Here is a 19,828-nt window from a genome sequence, read left to right as displayed (position 1 = left end):
TGTAGCAGCAATATCGTTCTGCCAGTATTGACAATAACAGGAGCACTGGCGGGAAGACTTGCTTCCACTCTTTTACTGCTTTGCTATCTACAGATAGGCTAAATACAGTGTGGTAGATAAGGAGGGAGGCAATAGTACCCTATGGTTTGTTTCACTGTGCTCTACTTCAGAGGTGCTACTGAAATGAAAGCACCAGTACAATTTGTGTCAGGAAGCGTACCAAGCGTCTTGCTGACATACCTTCATTTGAGAGCTGTGTGAAAAATAGTGGTCCAATACGTTAATGTGTACAGGAACAGAATGAAGTAGTCCTTACATATTTTAGGTTACACTGTCAATTTCAACCAAGTCCTATGTTTATTCACATTTATTCTGAGATGTACTCGAAGACATGAAATAAAAGCATTGTTTTAGTAAATGTTACCTAGTGGATTGAGCACTGGACTGCAGCCTGGGTACCTGAAATTCGATTGTGTCCTGTTGCTGGCTGCCTGGCTGGGGGGCCTTGCGAGTTACGTTCTTCCTATGGCTCAGTTTCTGCACTTGCAAAACTAGGAGTAATCAGACTGACAACTTTGTAAACTGTTTTAAGGTGTCTGCATCAAGACTATTAGTAATGTATTGTGTCCTTTTGCTCAGCGTCACTAAGTATAGGCTTTTTCTTGCTCTTTGGCTTTTGCCACACAGCTATGCAACAAGCACTTTGCATTCTTTGAACAGCCGCTGCATTTTATCTATTCTTATGTATGCTCAAGTAGGGTCTTCCCTTGCTCCGTATGAAACTTAAACCTGTCTTCAGGGCTGTTTGCCTCATTTTTCACTACTGCTAAGCAAGCCTATGTTAAGTCTACTGAAGTTGCAAAGATGTTAAGAAATATGAAGATATGATAGTCTGTAATATATCAAATCCTCTTTTGACAGATACAGAACAAAAGCTGATTTACTCTTTATGTTGTCTATTCTTTCCATCTTCCAAATCTTTTTTGTAACTTTATCATATAAAATCTCTGCTGTACCTTAAGCAGAGCTGCCGTTGTCTGCAGTTGTTGTGGGCGATTCTCACTTCAGCGAGTGAGAGTTTGGATCTTCCGTGGAGTACTCAAAAAAGCCAACCAACTAAAGAAAAAAAGAAAGGAAAAAAAACCCCAAACCCAAAACCCCAACGACAACAAAACCACCACAGTGGAGTAGAAAGTACTTCAGCGGTCACAGATTCTTCTGGCCTGTGCCTATCTCGGTCTGTTTCTCTTCTGTTTTTATGCACTAGGCGCTCTGTCTGTCTTCTAGTTGCCTTTCTCAGACTCTCAAAGCTTCCTCTGTTGAGCTTCTTACTGAGTCCTTGTTATCCTGCTTTGGCTTCCCGTCTGTGCAGTCCCTGTTCCTATGCACTGTGCCAGCCCCCTTATCAGCATGCCATCTCCTGGAGCAACGATTCTTAAAATACACCACTGGCTATGTGCAAATTCTGTTTCATTTGCATGAAGGTGTATGTGTGTATTCTCAGTGTAGCTGTAGTGATGTTTCATCTTGCTAACTCGGAGACAAAAAAGGAATAGACTGTCTATATTTTCACTGCAGAATTTACTCCAATGGGTCCTGATGTTACTTCTCCCAGTTTAGCCTAGATGAAGCAAGAGCAGTCACTGCATCGTGGAATGTGGAGTTTCTGTATTGGTTCCAATACCTGTTATACTTGAGGGTGGGCTAAGGTTTCTGAAACGTATCCTCTGTTCTCTGTGCTGTAATAACCAAACTTGTTCAGTAAATTCTTCTCCTGAGATCTGCAGGAGAACCTGTTTGTCTTTGGTGGATGTATGGAGGGAGCTGTGGGGAGGGCTGAGAACTGGAGGGCTCATCAGCTGGCTCTTACAGGTTCTTCCTGACAGGTAAAATAGTTCGCTTCAAAGTATTCCCACACCCAAGCTTTTGTATACAGAAAAATCTGTGAGAGTCACATGATACTAACATTTTGCAACAAAGCAAGGCTTTGATTAGATGTTGAGTATTTAGAGCTGATGTAACACTCCATTACCCCCATCATTCTTTAAAAACTCTTTGTGAACTAAAGTATTGTGATAGAATCGGTGGCATCCAACAAACTCAACCACTAAACTATATTGTTTATCATAGACACTGGACTTCTGAGTAGAACAGAACTTCAAGTTAAACAAACAAACAAACCACAGGGTCTTCTGGCAGATTCAGAGGCCTAGATTTTTCAGGTGTAGAACAGATTTTGGTTTTAGCATCTCTTACCCACAAAAGTTTCTGGACGATACTCAGTTGCATATATAGTTTTATTAAAATGCAGCTACTTTTGGAGTGAGGAGTGACAGTCAGGGCCTTACTTGACATTTGGAACCTTGGTAATACAGGTTTAGCCCAAAACTGTGTCTTAACATGAACTGATCAGCATCATAGAATCTTTATACATGTGTGTATGGGTACTCTGAACCTGAATTTGTATGCTTAGCTGGGTATGTGGTGGAATATGGACACCATTATTTTTTCCTTTATAGAGTTTCTTTAATTTGCTGAGCATGTGTGCTCCACTTTAGTTTGCTCGCCTGCCTCCCGTGTGTGAGTACTTGCAGATTCATGTATTTCTAATTGTTTTTTAATCTTAGTTCCATGCAAACAACTCTCTTTGCCTGTTTGCTTGCTTGTTTTTTTGATCAGCTTAGAGTACATCATTAGAAGAGATTTCTGCTTCAATGCTGCCAGCTGATTAGAAGAGTACACCAAGGTTTTGTCTAATCTCTGGTGTGACTGTCATGTGCTGCAGCAAGGAAATGGCTTTGGAAGAAGCAGCCAAATCTGTACGGGTATTAAAACATGTTGAGGAGACTGGTATCAGTGGGGATCAAATGGGCAGCCGTTCAGTGCAGGGAGCTTATTAAAAGACAAGGATTAACTTTGCTGTTGTTCATGAGGTCGTAGAAGTGGTAAGGGATTTCCAGGATGTACCTACCCTTAAAGGCAAAAAATGCCAGCCGCAAGTGGAAAATGCCCTGTCTTTGCCTCCACTGCAAACAATTTGGCTGGTTCACATCATCACCTGTTACCTTTTAGTCTAGGGGTGGGGATAAAAGGGATGCTGCTGAAGAAGCCCTCAGCATTAGAGGGGGTGAAGTCACAGGAGCAGATCGCTGTGGTGGAAGAGACAGACGGGTGGGCTGGGGGAGAGCCGGGGCTGTATTTCAACGTTCCCCAAGCCTAGCCTTGAGGAGGTCAACCTGGAGAAGTGGCATTGAAGTAGGAATTGGAGCTGCAGCCAGATTAAGTGATGTCTGACATCTTTGTTGTTAAGAGGAAAACTGTAGTAAAAAGAGGGATTTTTCCACATCATGATCAGATATTGATTTAGAGGCTATTATGTGCAGTGGAAGAATGGCTTCAGCTAAAGGCAGAAGCAATACTTCTTTCCTGGGTTCCTCTTTTGTGTTCTTAACTATGTGTTGTCACAAATAACCTGCCAACATTTCCCCACTATTACAAGTTTTACTGGTTATTCTACTGAATTTACATTGATTACTTTACAAAAAAAAAAGGGGGGGGGGCTGAGGGGCAATTACATGCCTAGAAAGCAGAAATGGCTATTTTACTGCATATTGCTTTCTTAGTTCTGTAGCAGGATTCCGTGGACCTGTAGCAGTCTGGAGTAGATGACCTTTTCAGATTATGATATCCATCTCCATCTACGTTAGTTATGGCCTCATTTGCTAGTAGGTCAGGGCAAAGTTCTCCATCAAGTTTGTAACTTGGCTTCCATGCATGGAAGTTGTGGGTGGCATGGCTTTGCTTCTGGTACAGCACAGCAAAGCGTAAGGAAATCACTGGTATATCTAAAGAGCATTCCATAACATTTAAGTGTTTGGTGGTACTAGCAAAATGAGGATGCCTGCATTCATCATGGATGAGCCTGCTGTTGCTCTTAAACATTGGAAATGTGTATTTTCTGCTGTTTCTGTATCTTCTGTTCTCCCAGTGTCACCAAGTGCTGAGTTACAAGAAGCAGCTTTTTGGTCAACCATCCAGAAGGATCTCAATTAAATTTGCTGGTAGGCTAAGAAAGCCTCACAAAAGTTTGAGGACAGACAAGATCTTTTATAACATCATGAACCAGTCCTAGCACAGTGCGAGTTAACAAGGCACTAAATTACTAGAAATTGCAGTTCTTAATCTGTATAGCTGAAATTCCTACGTAGATGCAACTGAAAAGTCATTCAAGATTCATTAAAGGTAGGTAGCTGCAGAAAAGTCTTGCAAGTGCTGCATGTGATGGACTACTGGATCCATGTGTACCTGGTTTGCTGCATTACAGCTGAACTGATGTTTTGGAACTACTTTCATTAGCTATTTTGGGGAAACTACTTCTCTTTCCTCTTCTGCCTTCTGTCCTCTTGAAGTGACAGCATCTATCTCCGTTTCAGGGTTAAACTTGTGTTATTTAACAAGTGATCTTTTACTTGAAAGTGGCTTCTGTTCTGGCTGTAGGAGGTTATCTGAAATTCTGAAATGAGAATTCTCCTTTTTTGTTACAAGGGAGGGCACTCTCCATGGTGAGAATATGCACGCTTTGGAAAATGGGGCTTTCTTTGGGACATGTCCAAAGCTGCAGTGACTTCTCACAGAACCTTACAGTTGTCTTAGCACTCCCAAACAGGAATCAGTTGTGTTGTGTTCCCTTTGTTTCCATAAGCTTAACTGCTATGTTCCTAAGAATAAAGTTTAAATACAATCACAGTTTCCTAGTTAGTAAGGAGGAATCTAATGCGGCTGGTCACAAGGCATTCTGTGTTTCTGAAGGCTCCTTTGATACTGTGTTGTTGAGAATGGTTTACAAATTTCAGTCTAGTATTTTCTGTTGGTGGTGATGGGGGAAGGCTGGAGTACTTAGATTTTGCTGTAAGCCCATATGCCTGTAATTTAGCTTGGTTAGTCTCTGTGTAGAAATCTAAAAACATGCCTAAGGGGCAACTGTGTGTGTGTGTGCCCTAAGGTGAAGTGAGTAAAATAGGAAAAGGAGCAGCACTTAGAAATTTCAGTTTGCCATCACAAGCCACCAGCCTTTTGTACTTCCACTCTAATATCATCAGATCAGCTTCACCCACCGTTTCCTACTTTCTCTGAGTTATTTTGCCTAAATCTTTCCGAGGCCTTTCCTCTTCTTCAAAGACAGAGCTCCTGTCACCAGCAGCTGGGACTGATACAGATACATGTTGACCCAAGGGTATGTTTTTGTGTAGACTGATCATAATGCATCCAGCCCTTTCACAGATGGCTTTTGTTCCGTTCATTTAATTTAAGATGAACTGATTTTGGTTGTGTGTAGCAGTTTATACTAGGTGAGCATCCCTTCTAGCAGTGTTGTATATCCTTTTCTGTACCTTCAGGATTTGTTGCTGCTCTTGCAGTTTTTTTCAAAAAAGTTGTGGTGAATACCTTTCACCTGAGACTGGATGCTGGCTCGGTTCGCACTGATAGCCAAGTGTACTGGAATGCCTATTGTTTGGCTCGGGTGCGCTGTTTTTGATGTGCTGCAATAACAAGCAAGTCCGGTATCATGTTACTTGATTATTTTTCATTAAGATTTCAATTCTGAATGTTTTGTGCAGTGTCAAGCAGTACACTAACAAAATCTTGTCCTCCCCAGATTTAAGATTTTGTGGTGTTGGATATTGACCTAATGTTTGATGCTGTTCTGGTCAGTATAGCCATGTGAAATATAATTTTCTCAACTGTCAGTATAACTGGCAAGAAGATCAAAGTTACAAGCAGCTGATCTCAGATGAGAGATTATAGGGGTAGGATAATCGGATAAAGAGCAGTTGAAGAAATTTGACACTTAAAATACTTTTTGCAAATCTGCCTGTCCCTGTGTGTCCTTCACTTCAGTAGTAGAATTTGCAGAGCTTGAGCTCATCTAGTTAGTCTAGTTGAGGTATTTTGAGGGAAGATACAAGAATCAGAAGTTTATTATAAATAAGATATCTAATAACTGATTACATGAGTGCATGTGACAGAAAGCAGGTGAAGGTTTGTATGTGGAAATGAGTGTGTGTGACTCTTGGCTGATCAGTAGTATTTTGTTTGTGTGTCAATCTTCTTTATATTTCATAATAACAGTAATCCTGAAATGCACATTCCTCTCTTCCTATATGGAGAAAGAATATGTGTTTAGGGGAGATGTTGGGTATAAATGGAGCTACTTCTTGCAAAAAAACCCCCAGAAACTTGAGATCAACTAATATATTCATCAAGGGGATTTGAAATCAGCAATAAGTTACAGGACACTTTGTGCTGTCAGCCGGCTGAAACTTGACTCCTTGATTCAACACAGTGGCTGCTGAAACCAGGAATTCTGTCTACATACTTACTCTTGCTAATTAGGCAGAAATACATAATGATGCTGAATTTTTATTTTTGCCTTCAAATGCAATACTGCATTTATCTAACAGCCTTTTCTTTTTGTGGGTGTTTTCCACATGAATAAATGTAAAATTGTAGCAGAAGACTTCATATACTCAGTGTTTGTGTGTGTATGCACACATGTAAAACATGGTGATGGAGGTGAGCTGATCAGTAGGGGAGGGAGCTTTAGCTATTTAAATATGCTATCAGGCGTGGAGCGAAACTGTATCCTCGGGGGAAGACTTAGTTTCCTTGCAACAACTCTAATCTTTCTGGAATTTGTCAGTTTTTGCTTTAATGCTATTTATAGTGCAGCATATATAAACATTGGCCTGTGTTTAGGTGAAAACACAAAGTTTCATTTGAAGTCTGATTTGTGAAGAGCAGGCTTGTTGCAGCAAGCTTTCTTAAAGGTACCCAAACAATTTTGGATTCCTCAGAGAAGTGTTGAAATGATAGCTCCTAGTAACCCAGTTCACTAAAGATGTGTTTTAGACTATGAAGCTACATCTGTTCTGAAGAAAAGCCAGGAGTTGTTTTTTTCTTAAAGTTTGGATTTGACCTTAAACTTGTGCCATGTGTTCATAGAATCATAGAATGGTTTGGCTTGGGTGGGACCTTTAAAGATCACCTAATTCCAAACCCCCTGCCATGGGCAGGGACACCTTCCACTAGACCAGGTTGCTCAAAGCCCCGTCCAACCTGGCCTTGAACACTTCCAGGGATGGGGCACCCACAACCTCCTTGGGCGACCTGTTCCAATGCCTCACCACCCTCACAGTGAAGATCATCTTCCTTACACCCAATCTAAATCTACCCTCTTTCAGTTTAAAGCCATTACCCCTCGTCCTATCACTACACTCCCTGATAAAGAGTCCATCCCCATCTTTCCTGTAGGCCCCCTTTAAGTACTGGAAGGCCGCTCTAAGGTCTCCCTTCTCTTCTCCAGGCTGAACAACCCCAACTCTCTCAGCCTGTCTTCGCAGGAGAGGTGCTCCAGCCCTCTGATCATCTTTGTGGCTCTCCTGTGGACCCATTCCAACAGGTCCATGTCTTTCCTGTATTGTGTTAATGCCATGGTTTTGATCTCTTTTTCCTCCTTGTGTCCTACCCAGCAGACCTCCCATGTTTTCCCTCCCTCCTATTTGGGACATTCTTAGGCGGTATTTCTCACATTGCTGGGAGGGGAGGGAAGTTACGGGGAGCCATGAGAGCAGAGGGGGAGATAGGCCTGGAAGAACTGGGGAGGCAGAGGAGGCATTGATGGTGGCCTGGCCTGTGCTGTCTGTTTTGAACCTTCATGGTGCTGTTTGTTCTCCTCTTCCACCACATCTGTGTTCTCTTGGCTGCACCTCACTGTGACTTCTTCAGCAGTGTTCTCTTCCCTCCTAGTACCTTGCTCTGTCTTCTCATATTTACAGCTGTCAAGGCTAATGTCAGCTTCTTTTCCTAGTGTAGGGTGCATCTTCAATTTTAGGTGTGGTAGCCAAGCATATTGGGATAAAAAATGGGTGTCATGTTTTAGACCAAGTTTCAGGTAGTTTGGTATTTTATCAATGAAGCATGAAATTAAAGATTTGCTCTTCATGGTCTTGTGATCTTTGGGAATGTGCTTCAATTCTAATTCTAGCTTTTCCCTCCCTCCCTCTCTTTATCGTATTGTTAGAATTATTCACAAAGATTATAATTGTGCTTGTTAGGATTACTGCTAAAATTATGTGTTCCCTGAGAAAAAAATATGCTGTAGGAGTTTTGGATCTGAGCATCCCTTTAAAGCAGCAAACTTGACAGAACCTTCGTCACGTTTGAGAGTTAAAAATAAATTTGTTAAACAAAAAACCCCCAAACCAACTACCAACCCAAAGAGAAAAGCTCACTCTTACCTAATAACTTGGCTTTTGGAAATGAGGCTTTGTAATCAGCACCAAATATATTCTGAGTCATGACAGAATTATGATGATGAGCAGCTCTCTCCTCAAAGAGGACTTCTTGAGAGACAACAGAAAGAAATGAAAGTGTATGTATATATATGCAACATAAACCTAAAAATATAAAGTTTTCTCCACTTACATGCACACACAGATGCTGTGTTATGATCCCTCGTTTTGGGGCTCATCACTAAACATTTTGCATAACAGAAATACTTGGTGAGTTGCTTCCAGTGTCTTAGGTGTAAAAGAATATTCAGCATAAGCAGAGCTGCCTGTCAAGTGACTGCAGCAGCTTTAAATACTGCTACTACTCCTCTAGGGGCAGCAGCCTTCCCAGCTCTGGCACAGTGGAGTGTGCGAGTTTCTTAGGTGGCTCAGTAGGATGAATTTGTTGCAGGGTGCAACAAATTGAACTAAATTTGAACTAAAATCACTTTTTGTCAACAAAGCTGAATGGGCATAATTTTCTATATGACAGGTTGTGATGAATACCTTGGCTGGTAATTACAGTGCAGCAGCTGCTTCAGTGCTCAGCATCTGCCTATGGCTGTTTTTTTGACAGAAGTGAGCTTGGATTTTACTAACCTCCTGCAGGTAGTAGTATCAGTGCCAGCCAGAATAAAGGCTGGTGCTTATTTACAAGGGATTGCTGTCTGGAGCTGTTGTACAAACTGCTGGCTGCAGGGGCAATAATACTTAGAGGCACAGGGATGTCAGGTAGGGAAGTACTTTCTCACATCGTAATTATATTTTTCTTCAGCTGGTATTTGTGCTTTTCATTGTTGGGACAAAATCTGAACCTTTCATTCTTCAGTCTCTTGAATTGAGATACTCATCTTGAAGAAAACTTGTAGTTCAGCAGAAAATACACCCACACATATCTTGTGGTTTCCAAATGCCACATTGTATTTGGAGAATTTTTTGATGTATTGATAGCTATGCCAGCGTCCAAGCTTATAGGAGCCATTCAACGTGGAAATAAGTAAACATTTTCTCTGAAAACTGCTTGGGATTTTGTGGTTCACGGAAGCTTTCTCAGAATGCAGTGTGACAAATAACAAATGTGTGCAAAATAGGCAGTGCTGGCTGGGTTTCTGTGCTGGTAGAATGTGAAGTGGCTTGGGAGCATGAGTTACACTGGCTTGTTTTTAGAAAGGTGCAAACATACAGGTTTCGTTCTTTCATATAACTTCCCTGGGCTTTGTACATGAGGGCTGAATTCACAGCTTAGGAAAGAAAGAGGAAAACTGAGACTGAAAGTCCCCAATAGCAGTCAGTGTAAGTATGTTAATAGGGTTCTTGCTCTAATGCTTCCATGTATTAAAGCAGATCTGAATTTACAATGACACCTGTTGATAAATTGTATTGTCCTTATAGTGCCAGTGCAGAAACTGCCTGACAGTGGCAATATGAAGTAGTAGCTGAGCTTTTTGGTTTCCCAGTTCTGGATCTTACACTGTCTTCCCTGTTGTTAAAGCTGTGAACACAACTGCATAGGGTCTTAAATTCTGTTAGGTCAAATGTGCTCCTTTTTGCAAGCCAGATAATGTCCAACCTCTTTACTCCAGTGGATGGTCCAGCTAGAACTTGGCTGGTAGATTTTTAAATTTTTTTACCCAAGGCGGAGTAGGTTACAGTTGATCTTCTAGTGCCCTGTTTGTTCCTGCTGTTCTAAGAGTGAATACCTATTGCATCTCTTTGCCATGAATTTAGCACTCGTGATTCACTGGCAGAAGTATATTCAATGCAATTATAAAAAAAAAAAAAAATTCTCTACTTCCTTCACCTTCCTCAGATGATTTGTTCCCCCCCCCCCCCTTGTACTTCCTGCTCTTTCTTCCCATCTTAAGAAGAACTGTGCCTTGATAGCCCCCTTTCTTCCCCCTCATTGGCACAGCAGGCATAAGGAGATGGTATTTGGCTAGTAACAATTTTAAATGCAGTTTAGTTTGGTTTTTAATTTTTGAATTGGATTCAAGTCTGTATGCACCCGTAAATTAAGTAAAAAATTGTAAGATAAAAAATAAAGGCATGATTCGCCTTTTTTAATAAAAGCTAAAATTTAGAGTATGATTAAGCTATGTAAGTGCTCATACACACAAAAAGTAGTCCTGCTTAATAAAGTGTAATACGTTATCATTTGTCGTGGTTTAACCCCAGCCAGCAACTAAGCACCACGCAGCTGCTCGCTTACTTCCCTCCCACCCAGTAGGATGGGGGAGAGAATCAGGACAGAAACAAAAAAAGTAAAACTTGTGGGTTGAGGTAAGAACAGGTTAACAGGACAGAAAGGAAGAAACTAGTAATGATAATAATAACAATAGTAAAATGACAATAATAATAAAAGGATTGGAATATACAAAACAAGTGATGCACAATGCAATTGCTCACCACTTGCTGACTGATGCCCAGTTAGTTCCCGAGCAGTGATCTGCTCCCCCCAGGCCAACTCCCCCCAGTTTATATACTGGACATGATGTCACCTGGTATGGAATACCCCTGTGGCCAGTTTGGGTCAGCTGTCCTGGCTGTGTGCCCTCCCAACTTCTTGTGCCCCTCCAGCCTTCTTGCTGGCTGGGCATGAGAAGCTGAAAAATCCTTGACTTGGTATAAACACTACTTAGCAACAAGTGAAAACATCAGTGTGTTATCAACATTCTTCTCATACTGAACCCAAAACATAACACTATACCAGCTACTGGAAACAAAATTAACTCTATCCCAGCTGAAACCAGGACATCACTAAAAAAGAACTAACCTTTTTTTGGGGAAAGAAAATGAGAAGCATCACTGTAATCATATCTTTACATAACCAATTTTAAACTGCTCTAATTTATTTTACTTTGAAAGCCAATTTTATGGTGTTGAAAATCACTAGTTCAGAAGAGTGAGAAATCAGACCATAATAGCTGAGGAAAAAGTTAATTTTAAAAAGGGAACTCATCTTTGAGGGAAATGCTAATGCAGCTGTTCCTCCTAGTAAAACAGGAGCAAAAGTATGAACAAATATCTATGCCTTTTCCCTTTACCTTTTGTACCTTTTAAGATCTTCAGTAAGCATAAGTAAATTTTTTTTCCCTGCCGATTATTCCAAAGAATAAAACTAATAGTTTATGGTTAGTTAACTTGAGCTGTCTCAAAATATTTTACTTGTACATTGTCTGAGCATTATGGGTAACTCTTATAGAAAACCTTTGGAGAGATTTCTGCTTGGGATTTGGATTGCAGCCTCTGGTTGCCAATATTTTGATTATCAGCTTAAATTAAAAAAAAAAAAAGTTTTGTTTATTTGTCACAGTACTGAAAAGTTAGTTCTCCAAAAAGCGGGTGTAACTGAAAAAAATTTTAAAAATCTTGCATCAGATGGGAAGTTTGACAGGCTGCGGAGCTAACTCCCATTACAGCTCACCACCAGTTCACAGCCGTTGTTGGTAGTTGCTTGTGATTTTGTGCATAACAGACAAGTAGTATCCTGTAAACAGCATTAAAGTTTTCTTGGGCTCTTTTTATGCCAGTTAGCGGTGGGAGTATTTGCCCTGTTACCCAGTATGGTAACTGTTCTGGTTTGTGGCATAGCCAGCATTTGCTTTGTGTTATATTTCAAATACAATTATATGTTGCTGGGTGTTGTATACCTGTAGATGTCTTGAGTATGCTTCATTTTGTATAGGGCCTAATGCAGTTAAAACTTTTTAGTTAATAACTCTGGGTTTCCTAATTTTTACAGAATTGTTGCACAAAGATATTTTACTTTAGGATCAATTGAGTATAAATGTTGCTTCATGGGGGAAAAAAACTTTAAAAATGCACATTGAGTTTTCCATATCTGTCTCAGGCACCTAAATAATACATATAAAGGAATTTCATAAGGTTTTGTGGTGTAGAATTGTTGATTCAGCTTATAGCTTTTCACCTAGGTTCCTTGTATCTCCAGATTAGGTGTTTGAAATGATGCAGCTTTGGTGTATCTCCTGGAAGAGGTGCATATACAGCTGTGTGCTCATGCCTGAGTGGAGTTATTATCTCAGAATAACTCAGTGATACATTCTCAGTCGTTGGGTGCAGTGAGAGCTCTTGCTAATTGAACTCCGAAGTAGCTATCTGACTGTAGGCAGTGACTGCTGGGAACTGTCAGCAAGCATGGAGAAGCAGGTTGAATGTGAGGATGTTGACTTCACTTCTTGTGTCTTGGCTGCTGAAGCCGTCAGGTGAGCTGTGTATGGTGGCCACAGCTGTTTCACAGTAGAGAAGTCACAAAAAATTTTCTTAGATGTTCTACTACTGTGCAGGATCTGCCACAGTTACATTAAAGAGCTTTATGTGTAAAAGGGACTGGCACTGGCCATTCTGTTAGCGGAGACTGCTTTCTCTGGAGCATCTGCTTGAGTTTACAGGAGAGTTTGAGGCAAAAAGAAATGTTGCAGATAAATGGAAGTAAAGGATCTTGCATAACAAGAACTGGCACTTAGTACATGGGAAGACTTTATAGGATGTTCTGTGGATGACGGTACTAAATTAGGCTCTTTTGGAAGTCAGTTGCACAGTTTGAATTCTGAGAACAGGTTTGTCTTTGTTTCTCATGTGATTTGTTGTACATGTCAGCCCCTTCATTCTAAACGAGTACAGTTTCTGTGGAAGTTCATGAATTATTTCTTTGTTTGGACAAGTTTGTGTCCTTTTGTTTCGGTCTTGAGAATGTGTATCTTAATGTTTTCGTGGTTGGTTTGTTTTCTGAAATAACTTTATTCCATGATGTTAAGATCTCCAAGTGCTTAATGTAACTTTTTCAAAAGGTTCTGAAAAGGTTGGATTATCATTTGTATCTTTTAGGCAAAAACATTATTTCCTTTCTCTTACAGAGCATGAATAAATTTTTGATTAAATGCTTTTTGTTCAACAGAATCTGTCTATGACCTTCTCCCAAAGGAGCTGCAGTTACCACCTTCCAGAGAAACATCTGTAGCATCCATGAGCCAAACAAGTGGTGGCGAGGCAGGTTCGCCGCCTCCAGCTGTAGTTGCTGCTGGTAAGCATTCTCATTTATTCAGTTGCTTTGTTAAGGTTTGTAATGTTCTGGCCAACATGAACAGTGCTGGCAAAGTTTTGATTGTAAAAAAGAGCTTGTGGAGAAGTAACAGAGTTCATTCTAGGAGAGTTTAGGTAATATAAATTAAACTAAACTGGGTTATCTAAATTATCAGGTGTTCTATGTTAATGGTTGCTGTATTTCATATCTATAACTTCATAAGAACTAAGTTATCTGTTTTGCTCTTCTGTTACTATGCGGCACAGGCCTGTTAACTCCTAGAATGCACTCTGTCTTCAGAGGTGATAAATACCAATTTGGAACTAAGGCAGAATGCTGACTGAAACAGCGAATTCTAGCTAGGATAAAAAATGAAATGGGAGATTACATTTTGGGCCATGAAGCTTCTACCAAACTGTAAGGAGGAAGAAAAGTCATATTTTCCTTTAAGAGGTCTTAGGAAGCTTAGTATTTAAACCCCATTCACACATAGCTCTCTATTGTAATGTATTATGAAATTCTCAGATACATGAGAATGTAATAGATGTCAGGATGGCACTTTTATAAAGTGATAATTTTAAATTAGTTATTTTTCTAATTGACAGCATATAAAAATGAGGCATGACCTTTTAATCTTTGTCTTTATCTTAACTCCCAGCCATGTTTTAGACTTCAGTCTAAAGACTCTGTCATTGATCTTCATTAAACATAAACTGAGGATTTAAGGACAAAGTTCTGATTTGTGAGGTTAGCCTTAGTGCTGGTTTGCATCTGGAATTCTTGTCAGTAACTTGTATACATTAGTAAACATCTGTGGTATGAAGAAAAAATGATCATTACACTTACAATAGATGCATCTTTCTTCATTGGATAAGGGTGGTTTTTTTTTTTTTGCATAATTTGATCCCCATATTTCTTACAAGGTCATGTTCCACTTCCCTAATTGGCCTTAAATTGTTGCTTGAGAAAAATGTATATATTTAAGGTGAGGATTCAGATAGCTGCATTATTCTTTTTTCTCTCTATGAGTTCATATGCATTAAATGTTTGTGTGAGAATGTTTCCCAGATTTGCATGGTACAGGAATCCTGATCAGAAACTGAAGTGATTGTAGACTTGTCAGAGAAACTTTACAGCACTGCTCACCATTCATGTTTTGCCAGACCTCTTCTGAGAGAACCTGTGGATTTAACTGTGCACAGTGGAACTTTGGTCATTCAATGAATTTGATGTTTTTATTTATTGTATTGGAAGGATTTGATATTTTTATATCACTTATTCAAAAAATAATTTGGGCGTATATTTCTAAAATCAAGATACTTAATGATCAGTTTGATTCAAAGACAGCAGCAACCAAATCCTGTAGAAACATGTGTCTTAAAAAGAAGCGAACAAAAGAAATCCCACAAACCCTGTTACACTCTAAATCCACAGATAGACATGAACTGCTAATTAATTCTGTATCTAACAGAAAAGACTTAAAAAACTTGAATGGAACTAAATGTCTGTTACCTCCAGGTATTTAGTGTCTGCTAACAGCCAGTCCAGTTCCTTTTAAAAAAAACTAAGAATGTGTTAGCTGTGTTTGGGTTAAACTGCAGCACAATTTTCTTGAATGAAAAACTTCAAAAAATAGTGTTGAGATTTTTTGTTAACACTGAAAGGAGACTTACTCATTCAATTAAGAATGCTTTTCAGTGTCAGAGATGGCATAGTTTCACAAAGACTTTGAGCTGATACCGCTGCTGAAAGAAGAGCTTTTCATGTGTGTGCTGCAGAGTGCGTTGGGTCAAGGACCTGCTGCTCCAGGTTAGAGTTGGCTCTGATGGGTTCACTGCGGGTCTGCAGAAATGCTTATGGTGGCACAAGGAAAGGAGTAACATGGCAAGGAAGGAGCATTAAGAAAAGGTGGAGCTAGCTTCTCTCAATGGCTGTCAGTTTGTGCTGGTTTAAATTGTTTACTGAACTGTGGCTTTGGAGACCTTCCATCAGTGTTGTGATAAGACAGTTAAGTTTCTGGGTGCTGTTAAAATCAGGATCAGAAGTATTAAGCACAAGCAACTACTGTTCTCCAGGTTGTTAAAAATTGTGTTTAAAAAACCTAACCAACCAAACAAAAAAAACCCAAACAGAGCAAAGACTGGTTTTGTTTTCATCACTTATGTCAGTGTCCACTAGAGTGAGGGCAAGAACAATTGAGTCTTGGTCTTCTATAAACACATAATTGTGATGACCAGGATCATTCAACGGTGAGTTGTGCTGTGTACACATGTAAGGAGAGGTGAGCTCCAGTCCAAGTGATGTAGCTGGTGCAGTTAAGGGGAGTGGATGCCTAACTCCCATAGGTGTCCGGGAAGGTGCAACCTCAGCATTTTGGCCAATGAATGGTGTCAGATAGATAGTTTTATTGTAGCATCTTAGTGGGGTTTTTGTTTGGTTTTGTTTTTTTCCACTCCACCACCACATCCTTGAAAGAAAATATATGCATCCTAGACAAACGTTTACCTGCAAAGCAGGTCCATAGGCTGTGTTCCAAAACTAGAGAGACAGAGCAGAAAGCTGAACAGTCCATGCTCTTCCCTCTCGTGTTGGGAGATAAGATACATATATATAAGAGATATATTATAACCCAAGGGTGGACAGGTGCTTGGGTATTTCTGATAAGTCTGAGGTGAGGCTTTTTTTCTCTTTAAAGCTGGGGACAAACTCTTAGGAACAGAGGAAGGAACATCAATGTCTACAAAAGTTGTAGGTGGCAGAGGTGAATTTGCTCTTTGCAGTGGATCTCAGTGGATTGTTTTATAGTCATAGTCCCCCCTCCCACAAATTCCTGCTGTGCCGTGGCTGATTAGGATTCCTCCTCTAAGCTGTCTTGAACGCAGCACTTCCAAACTGATGCTGGTACCCTCAGCACACGGCTACCTTGGAGTGGGAGTGTTCTCCGGTGTTCTCAGTTGACTTCCAGAATCGCGGGAGTGCTTTTGCTTTTCATTGAGGTTAGCTGCGTGTTTCTTCTGCACCCACCTCTCTCCACTTTCTCAAGAGAATAGGATACAAGTGTTTTGGCTGCATTCTTGCTGTAGCTGTACCATGTTTCTAGATAAAAGGGTGTATCACCTTTTACTATTTTCTTTGTTTTAGGATTGCTACAGTGTCTTTGAAAAGTTGCTACCACATTTTCAAGCCCTGTCACCTTGCCTCGTGTAGTAATGAGAAGTCTGGCTGGGCTGGGCTCTGATTTCTTAACAGAAAAATAAGAGGAAAATCAGCCTGGGCTTTGTGCATGTCTATATGCTTATACAGGAAAACATAAATACGTTTTTTACATTTATATTTGAAAAGACCAAGACTGACTCTTCATTTGCATGTATCAAGTCCTTAATAGCAGACTATAGGCACATTTTCAAGGAGCTGATGCTGTACAGATGGTAGCGTGAGGAGGAAGGATGACTTTGGCAAGTGGGTGTTCCTGTATCTGAAATCTTTCCTTTGTTTTGTGTAAGAGTCTCTCTCTCTTTAATTTTTATGTCAGCTTTCACTTGCTCTAAAACCTCACTTTTTTGGGAAATGATAGTTAAGTCTCCATAGTGTTGTAGGTCATCTCATTTACTCTTGTTTTTAAAAGGAAGGGCTAATTTGAAATGCTGCTAGCACACTGTATGTAGAAGTCAATTGCAGATATGATTACTCTTGATAATGAGAGGATTACGTTACAGGGAATGATCCGAAGTGGTGCAAGTTTTTTACTACTCCTGTAGTAATTAACACAGTTTGTTCTCTGTTTCCCAAAACACAGAGTAAGGTAGTATCTGGCTGAAAGTCAACTTACTTGAGGGTTTTCTGTCAGTCACTTTGCTGTGGGGTTTTCTTCCATATAGATCACATTATAGGTGAGAAATATATATTGCTGCAGTTAACTTATCTGGTTTTTTTGGAGGAGCAGGATGGGCTGTTCTTAGCAGTGATGACCTTGCGGGGCAGACTTCTAGTTCTTCCATTTGGAAATTTGTTTTGTGATTTACAGAACAGTTTTAAGAATATTAAAATGGAATGTTGCTGATTGGATTTTCATTAATTTGTTAATAAATGTGTATCTCATTCATTAATCCAGACAAAAGAGGTATTACCCACTCTCTGAATATCAAACAGGCAAGTATAATTTAATAGAACTCTAGGATTTTGAGCTGCGATGTTCACAACCTAAGCTGCTATCTCAAGCTTCTAATTCTGTTATTCTTCTGGAAAGCAGAAGGGAGGAAAAGGATCTGGTTTTACCGCTAGAAACTATTCTCTGTGCTTGCTATTTGAATTACGAGTGTCTTTGTTCAGGGGACAGGAAAAGGAGGATTTTGCCTGGTGCAGTACCATAAACATATTAAATATGAATCATCTTCTTGACTCTTGAAATGCATGAGGGTGTCATGCTAAGAAACGTCATTGTAAGCTGTGTCTGGAGATTTCTTATATGAAATAAATGTGCCTGAAGCTTTAATAATGCCTTCTGCACAGTATTTCCAAGCTCCAGTTGCAAGGAGGGATGCTTGATTCTTTTCAGTTGGTTCTTAAAGGTTGAGCAGTTTTTTTCACGTTGATCAAGACACATTGAACAAGTGCTTCAAATGCTTAAAATTCACACTGCTAATTTAAGTCCTTTCTCAAAGGTGTCTTTCTAGTTGGTAGTTCAACACCTTATTCTTGTCTTTTGGGGATGGTTCAGGAGTATTTGTGACCATGTACTTAAAACAAGTGTTGCATTTTCATCTTTCATCTCCAGTAACAGGCATGCTCAAACCTTCTGAACCCCAGTGAAGAATACTGTTACAGAAACTTGCTTCTCTGCTTATCATCTGTTTGTTCTTTCTGTAGCAGATCTTGGAATGAGCTTCTTCAGCTTATTGATGATCTCTTAAGCTGCTTTCCATTTTCCACAGCAGCAAATATATATCTTTCAAATTTTTTTTTTTTTTTATTGCTCCCCAGGACAGTATTTCCTGCATCGTTTCCATTCTGACAGTTTCTAGTTCTTATCTCAAATTGAATTCTCCATAGAGCGGTGTTCTTGCTGTAACAAAAGGGGAACATTTTATGCCACTGAAATGTATTTACTGATCTCTTTTTGCATTCTTCATAGTTGGATACAATTAATCTGTGATGCATTGAATTTTTCTGGCTCCCAAACATCTATGATTGTGTCCTGGGAAAATATTTGGTAAACGATGAAGCTTTACCTTTTTGTGGTTGTGTCAATTTTGTGCTCCTTTTTAATTAAAGGGACAAACTGCTTGTCCCAAACAGGCATAATTGGCTTTTTTGATCAGAGTTGTTATTGAAATGCTTGCCGTAAGCATTTATGGTCATTTTAATTATGAAAATAAGGCTTTGCTTCTCAAATGCTACTGTAGAGAACTGGAAAAAAACGCTTGCATCATCTATGGGGTAGAGACCAGGTGCTGACGGGTATGGGTCATGTTTTCTATTGCCAAGATAAGGCTTTTTCATCATTCTCAAGCTAAAGATTCTAATAAAGCCTCAAAATGGAGATGTGTGGAGTCTTGTTTTGTTTTTTGTTTTGTTTTTTCTGAATAGGTAGAGTCAGGCTTCTTAATTTTTATTTTTACTGAAAATATTTTGTCAATTTATCATCCTTCCTGGTGTCATTAGTCAGTTTTTCCTGTTGATACAGAAATAATTACCAGAGATTTCAAAGGGCATATCAGTGCTGCTACTAATTCTATTATCCTGGGCTTACAACTACATGTTGTAAACAAATTATCAGAAAAAAAGATTCTTCTTTGTAGTTGGTCTCCAATGCCTGTAAAAACTTCCATTTATTTGTAGGCTTTTCCTTTCCTCTTCCCACCACCCTCCCAGTTGGAAATGCCTTCCTGTAATTTCCTAGGAGGATGTCTTCCAGGGATTTCTGTCTGCAGTGTGCTTGTTTTGGTCACGTGTCAAGTACTTCTTACAGAATTAATTTAAACCAGATCCTAACGCTCTTTAAAAATGCATCTTCCTGGTGCTGTATATTAATACAGTGCCCTGGCAACTCTGGCTTGTTAGCACTAGCATATATGTGAACAAGTTTAAGTATTACTTCTGCCGATAGTAGTGTGTGCTATGGTGGAGCTAACTGCATTAGTCTGGGAGAGGCTGGCTGTGATTAGGTACAGCTCGGGGGTGGTGGAGAGGTTCCTTCATCATTCTGAACCCTCTGCTGGTGAGAAGTCATTGCTGGGAAATGTGAAAGATAAAGATTGCTCTTACTGTTTCCATTTTATGGAAACTTTAGACAACACGTTCTCTGCAAATTCAATTAAAAATTGTAGTTGTGTGGGATTGTACATGCATTGAGTGCATACCTGCTCCTCTGCATGGAGCAGAGCTTCCTTATAATTACCTATAAAGGATTATATAGATATACTCTAGATCATCTCTTTTTTTCTAACTTAAGTTTATT

The 19,828-nt window shown here is 39.7% G+C and overlaps 1 protein-coding gene across 9 annotated transcripts in view; it reads left to right on the top strand.

The window, feature by feature from the left end:
• The window catches only part of NFAT5 (nuclear factor of activated T cells 5), a 77,286-nt gene that overhangs the window by 14,652 nt on the left and 42,806 nt on the right, over positions 1–19,828 (top strand). For 6 of the 9 annotated variants that reach the window (XM_041126081.1, XM_030025451.2, XM_041126082.1 and 3 more), the window contains one exon: positions 13,246–13,371. In XM_041126081.1, the coding sequence (XP_040982015.1) occupies positions 13,246–13,371 (126 nt within the window). Of the gene's footprint in view, positions 1–13,245; positions 13,372–19,828 lie in introns of those variants that run through there. The other 3 variants (XM_041126084.1, XM_041126088.1, XM_041126085.1) reach the window with 3 other exon arrangements.

This window comes from Aquila chrysaetos, chromosome 9 (assembly GCF_900496995.4).
Source record: "Aquila chrysaetos chrysaetos chromosome 9, bAquChr1.4, whole genome shotgun sequence".
Lineage (NCBI taxonomy): Eukaryota > Metazoa > Chordata > Aves > Accipitriformes > Accipitridae > Aquila > Aquila chrysaetos.
Note: the sequence above shows the minus strand (reverse complement) of the source record. Positions and strands in the feature narration are given on the sequence as shown.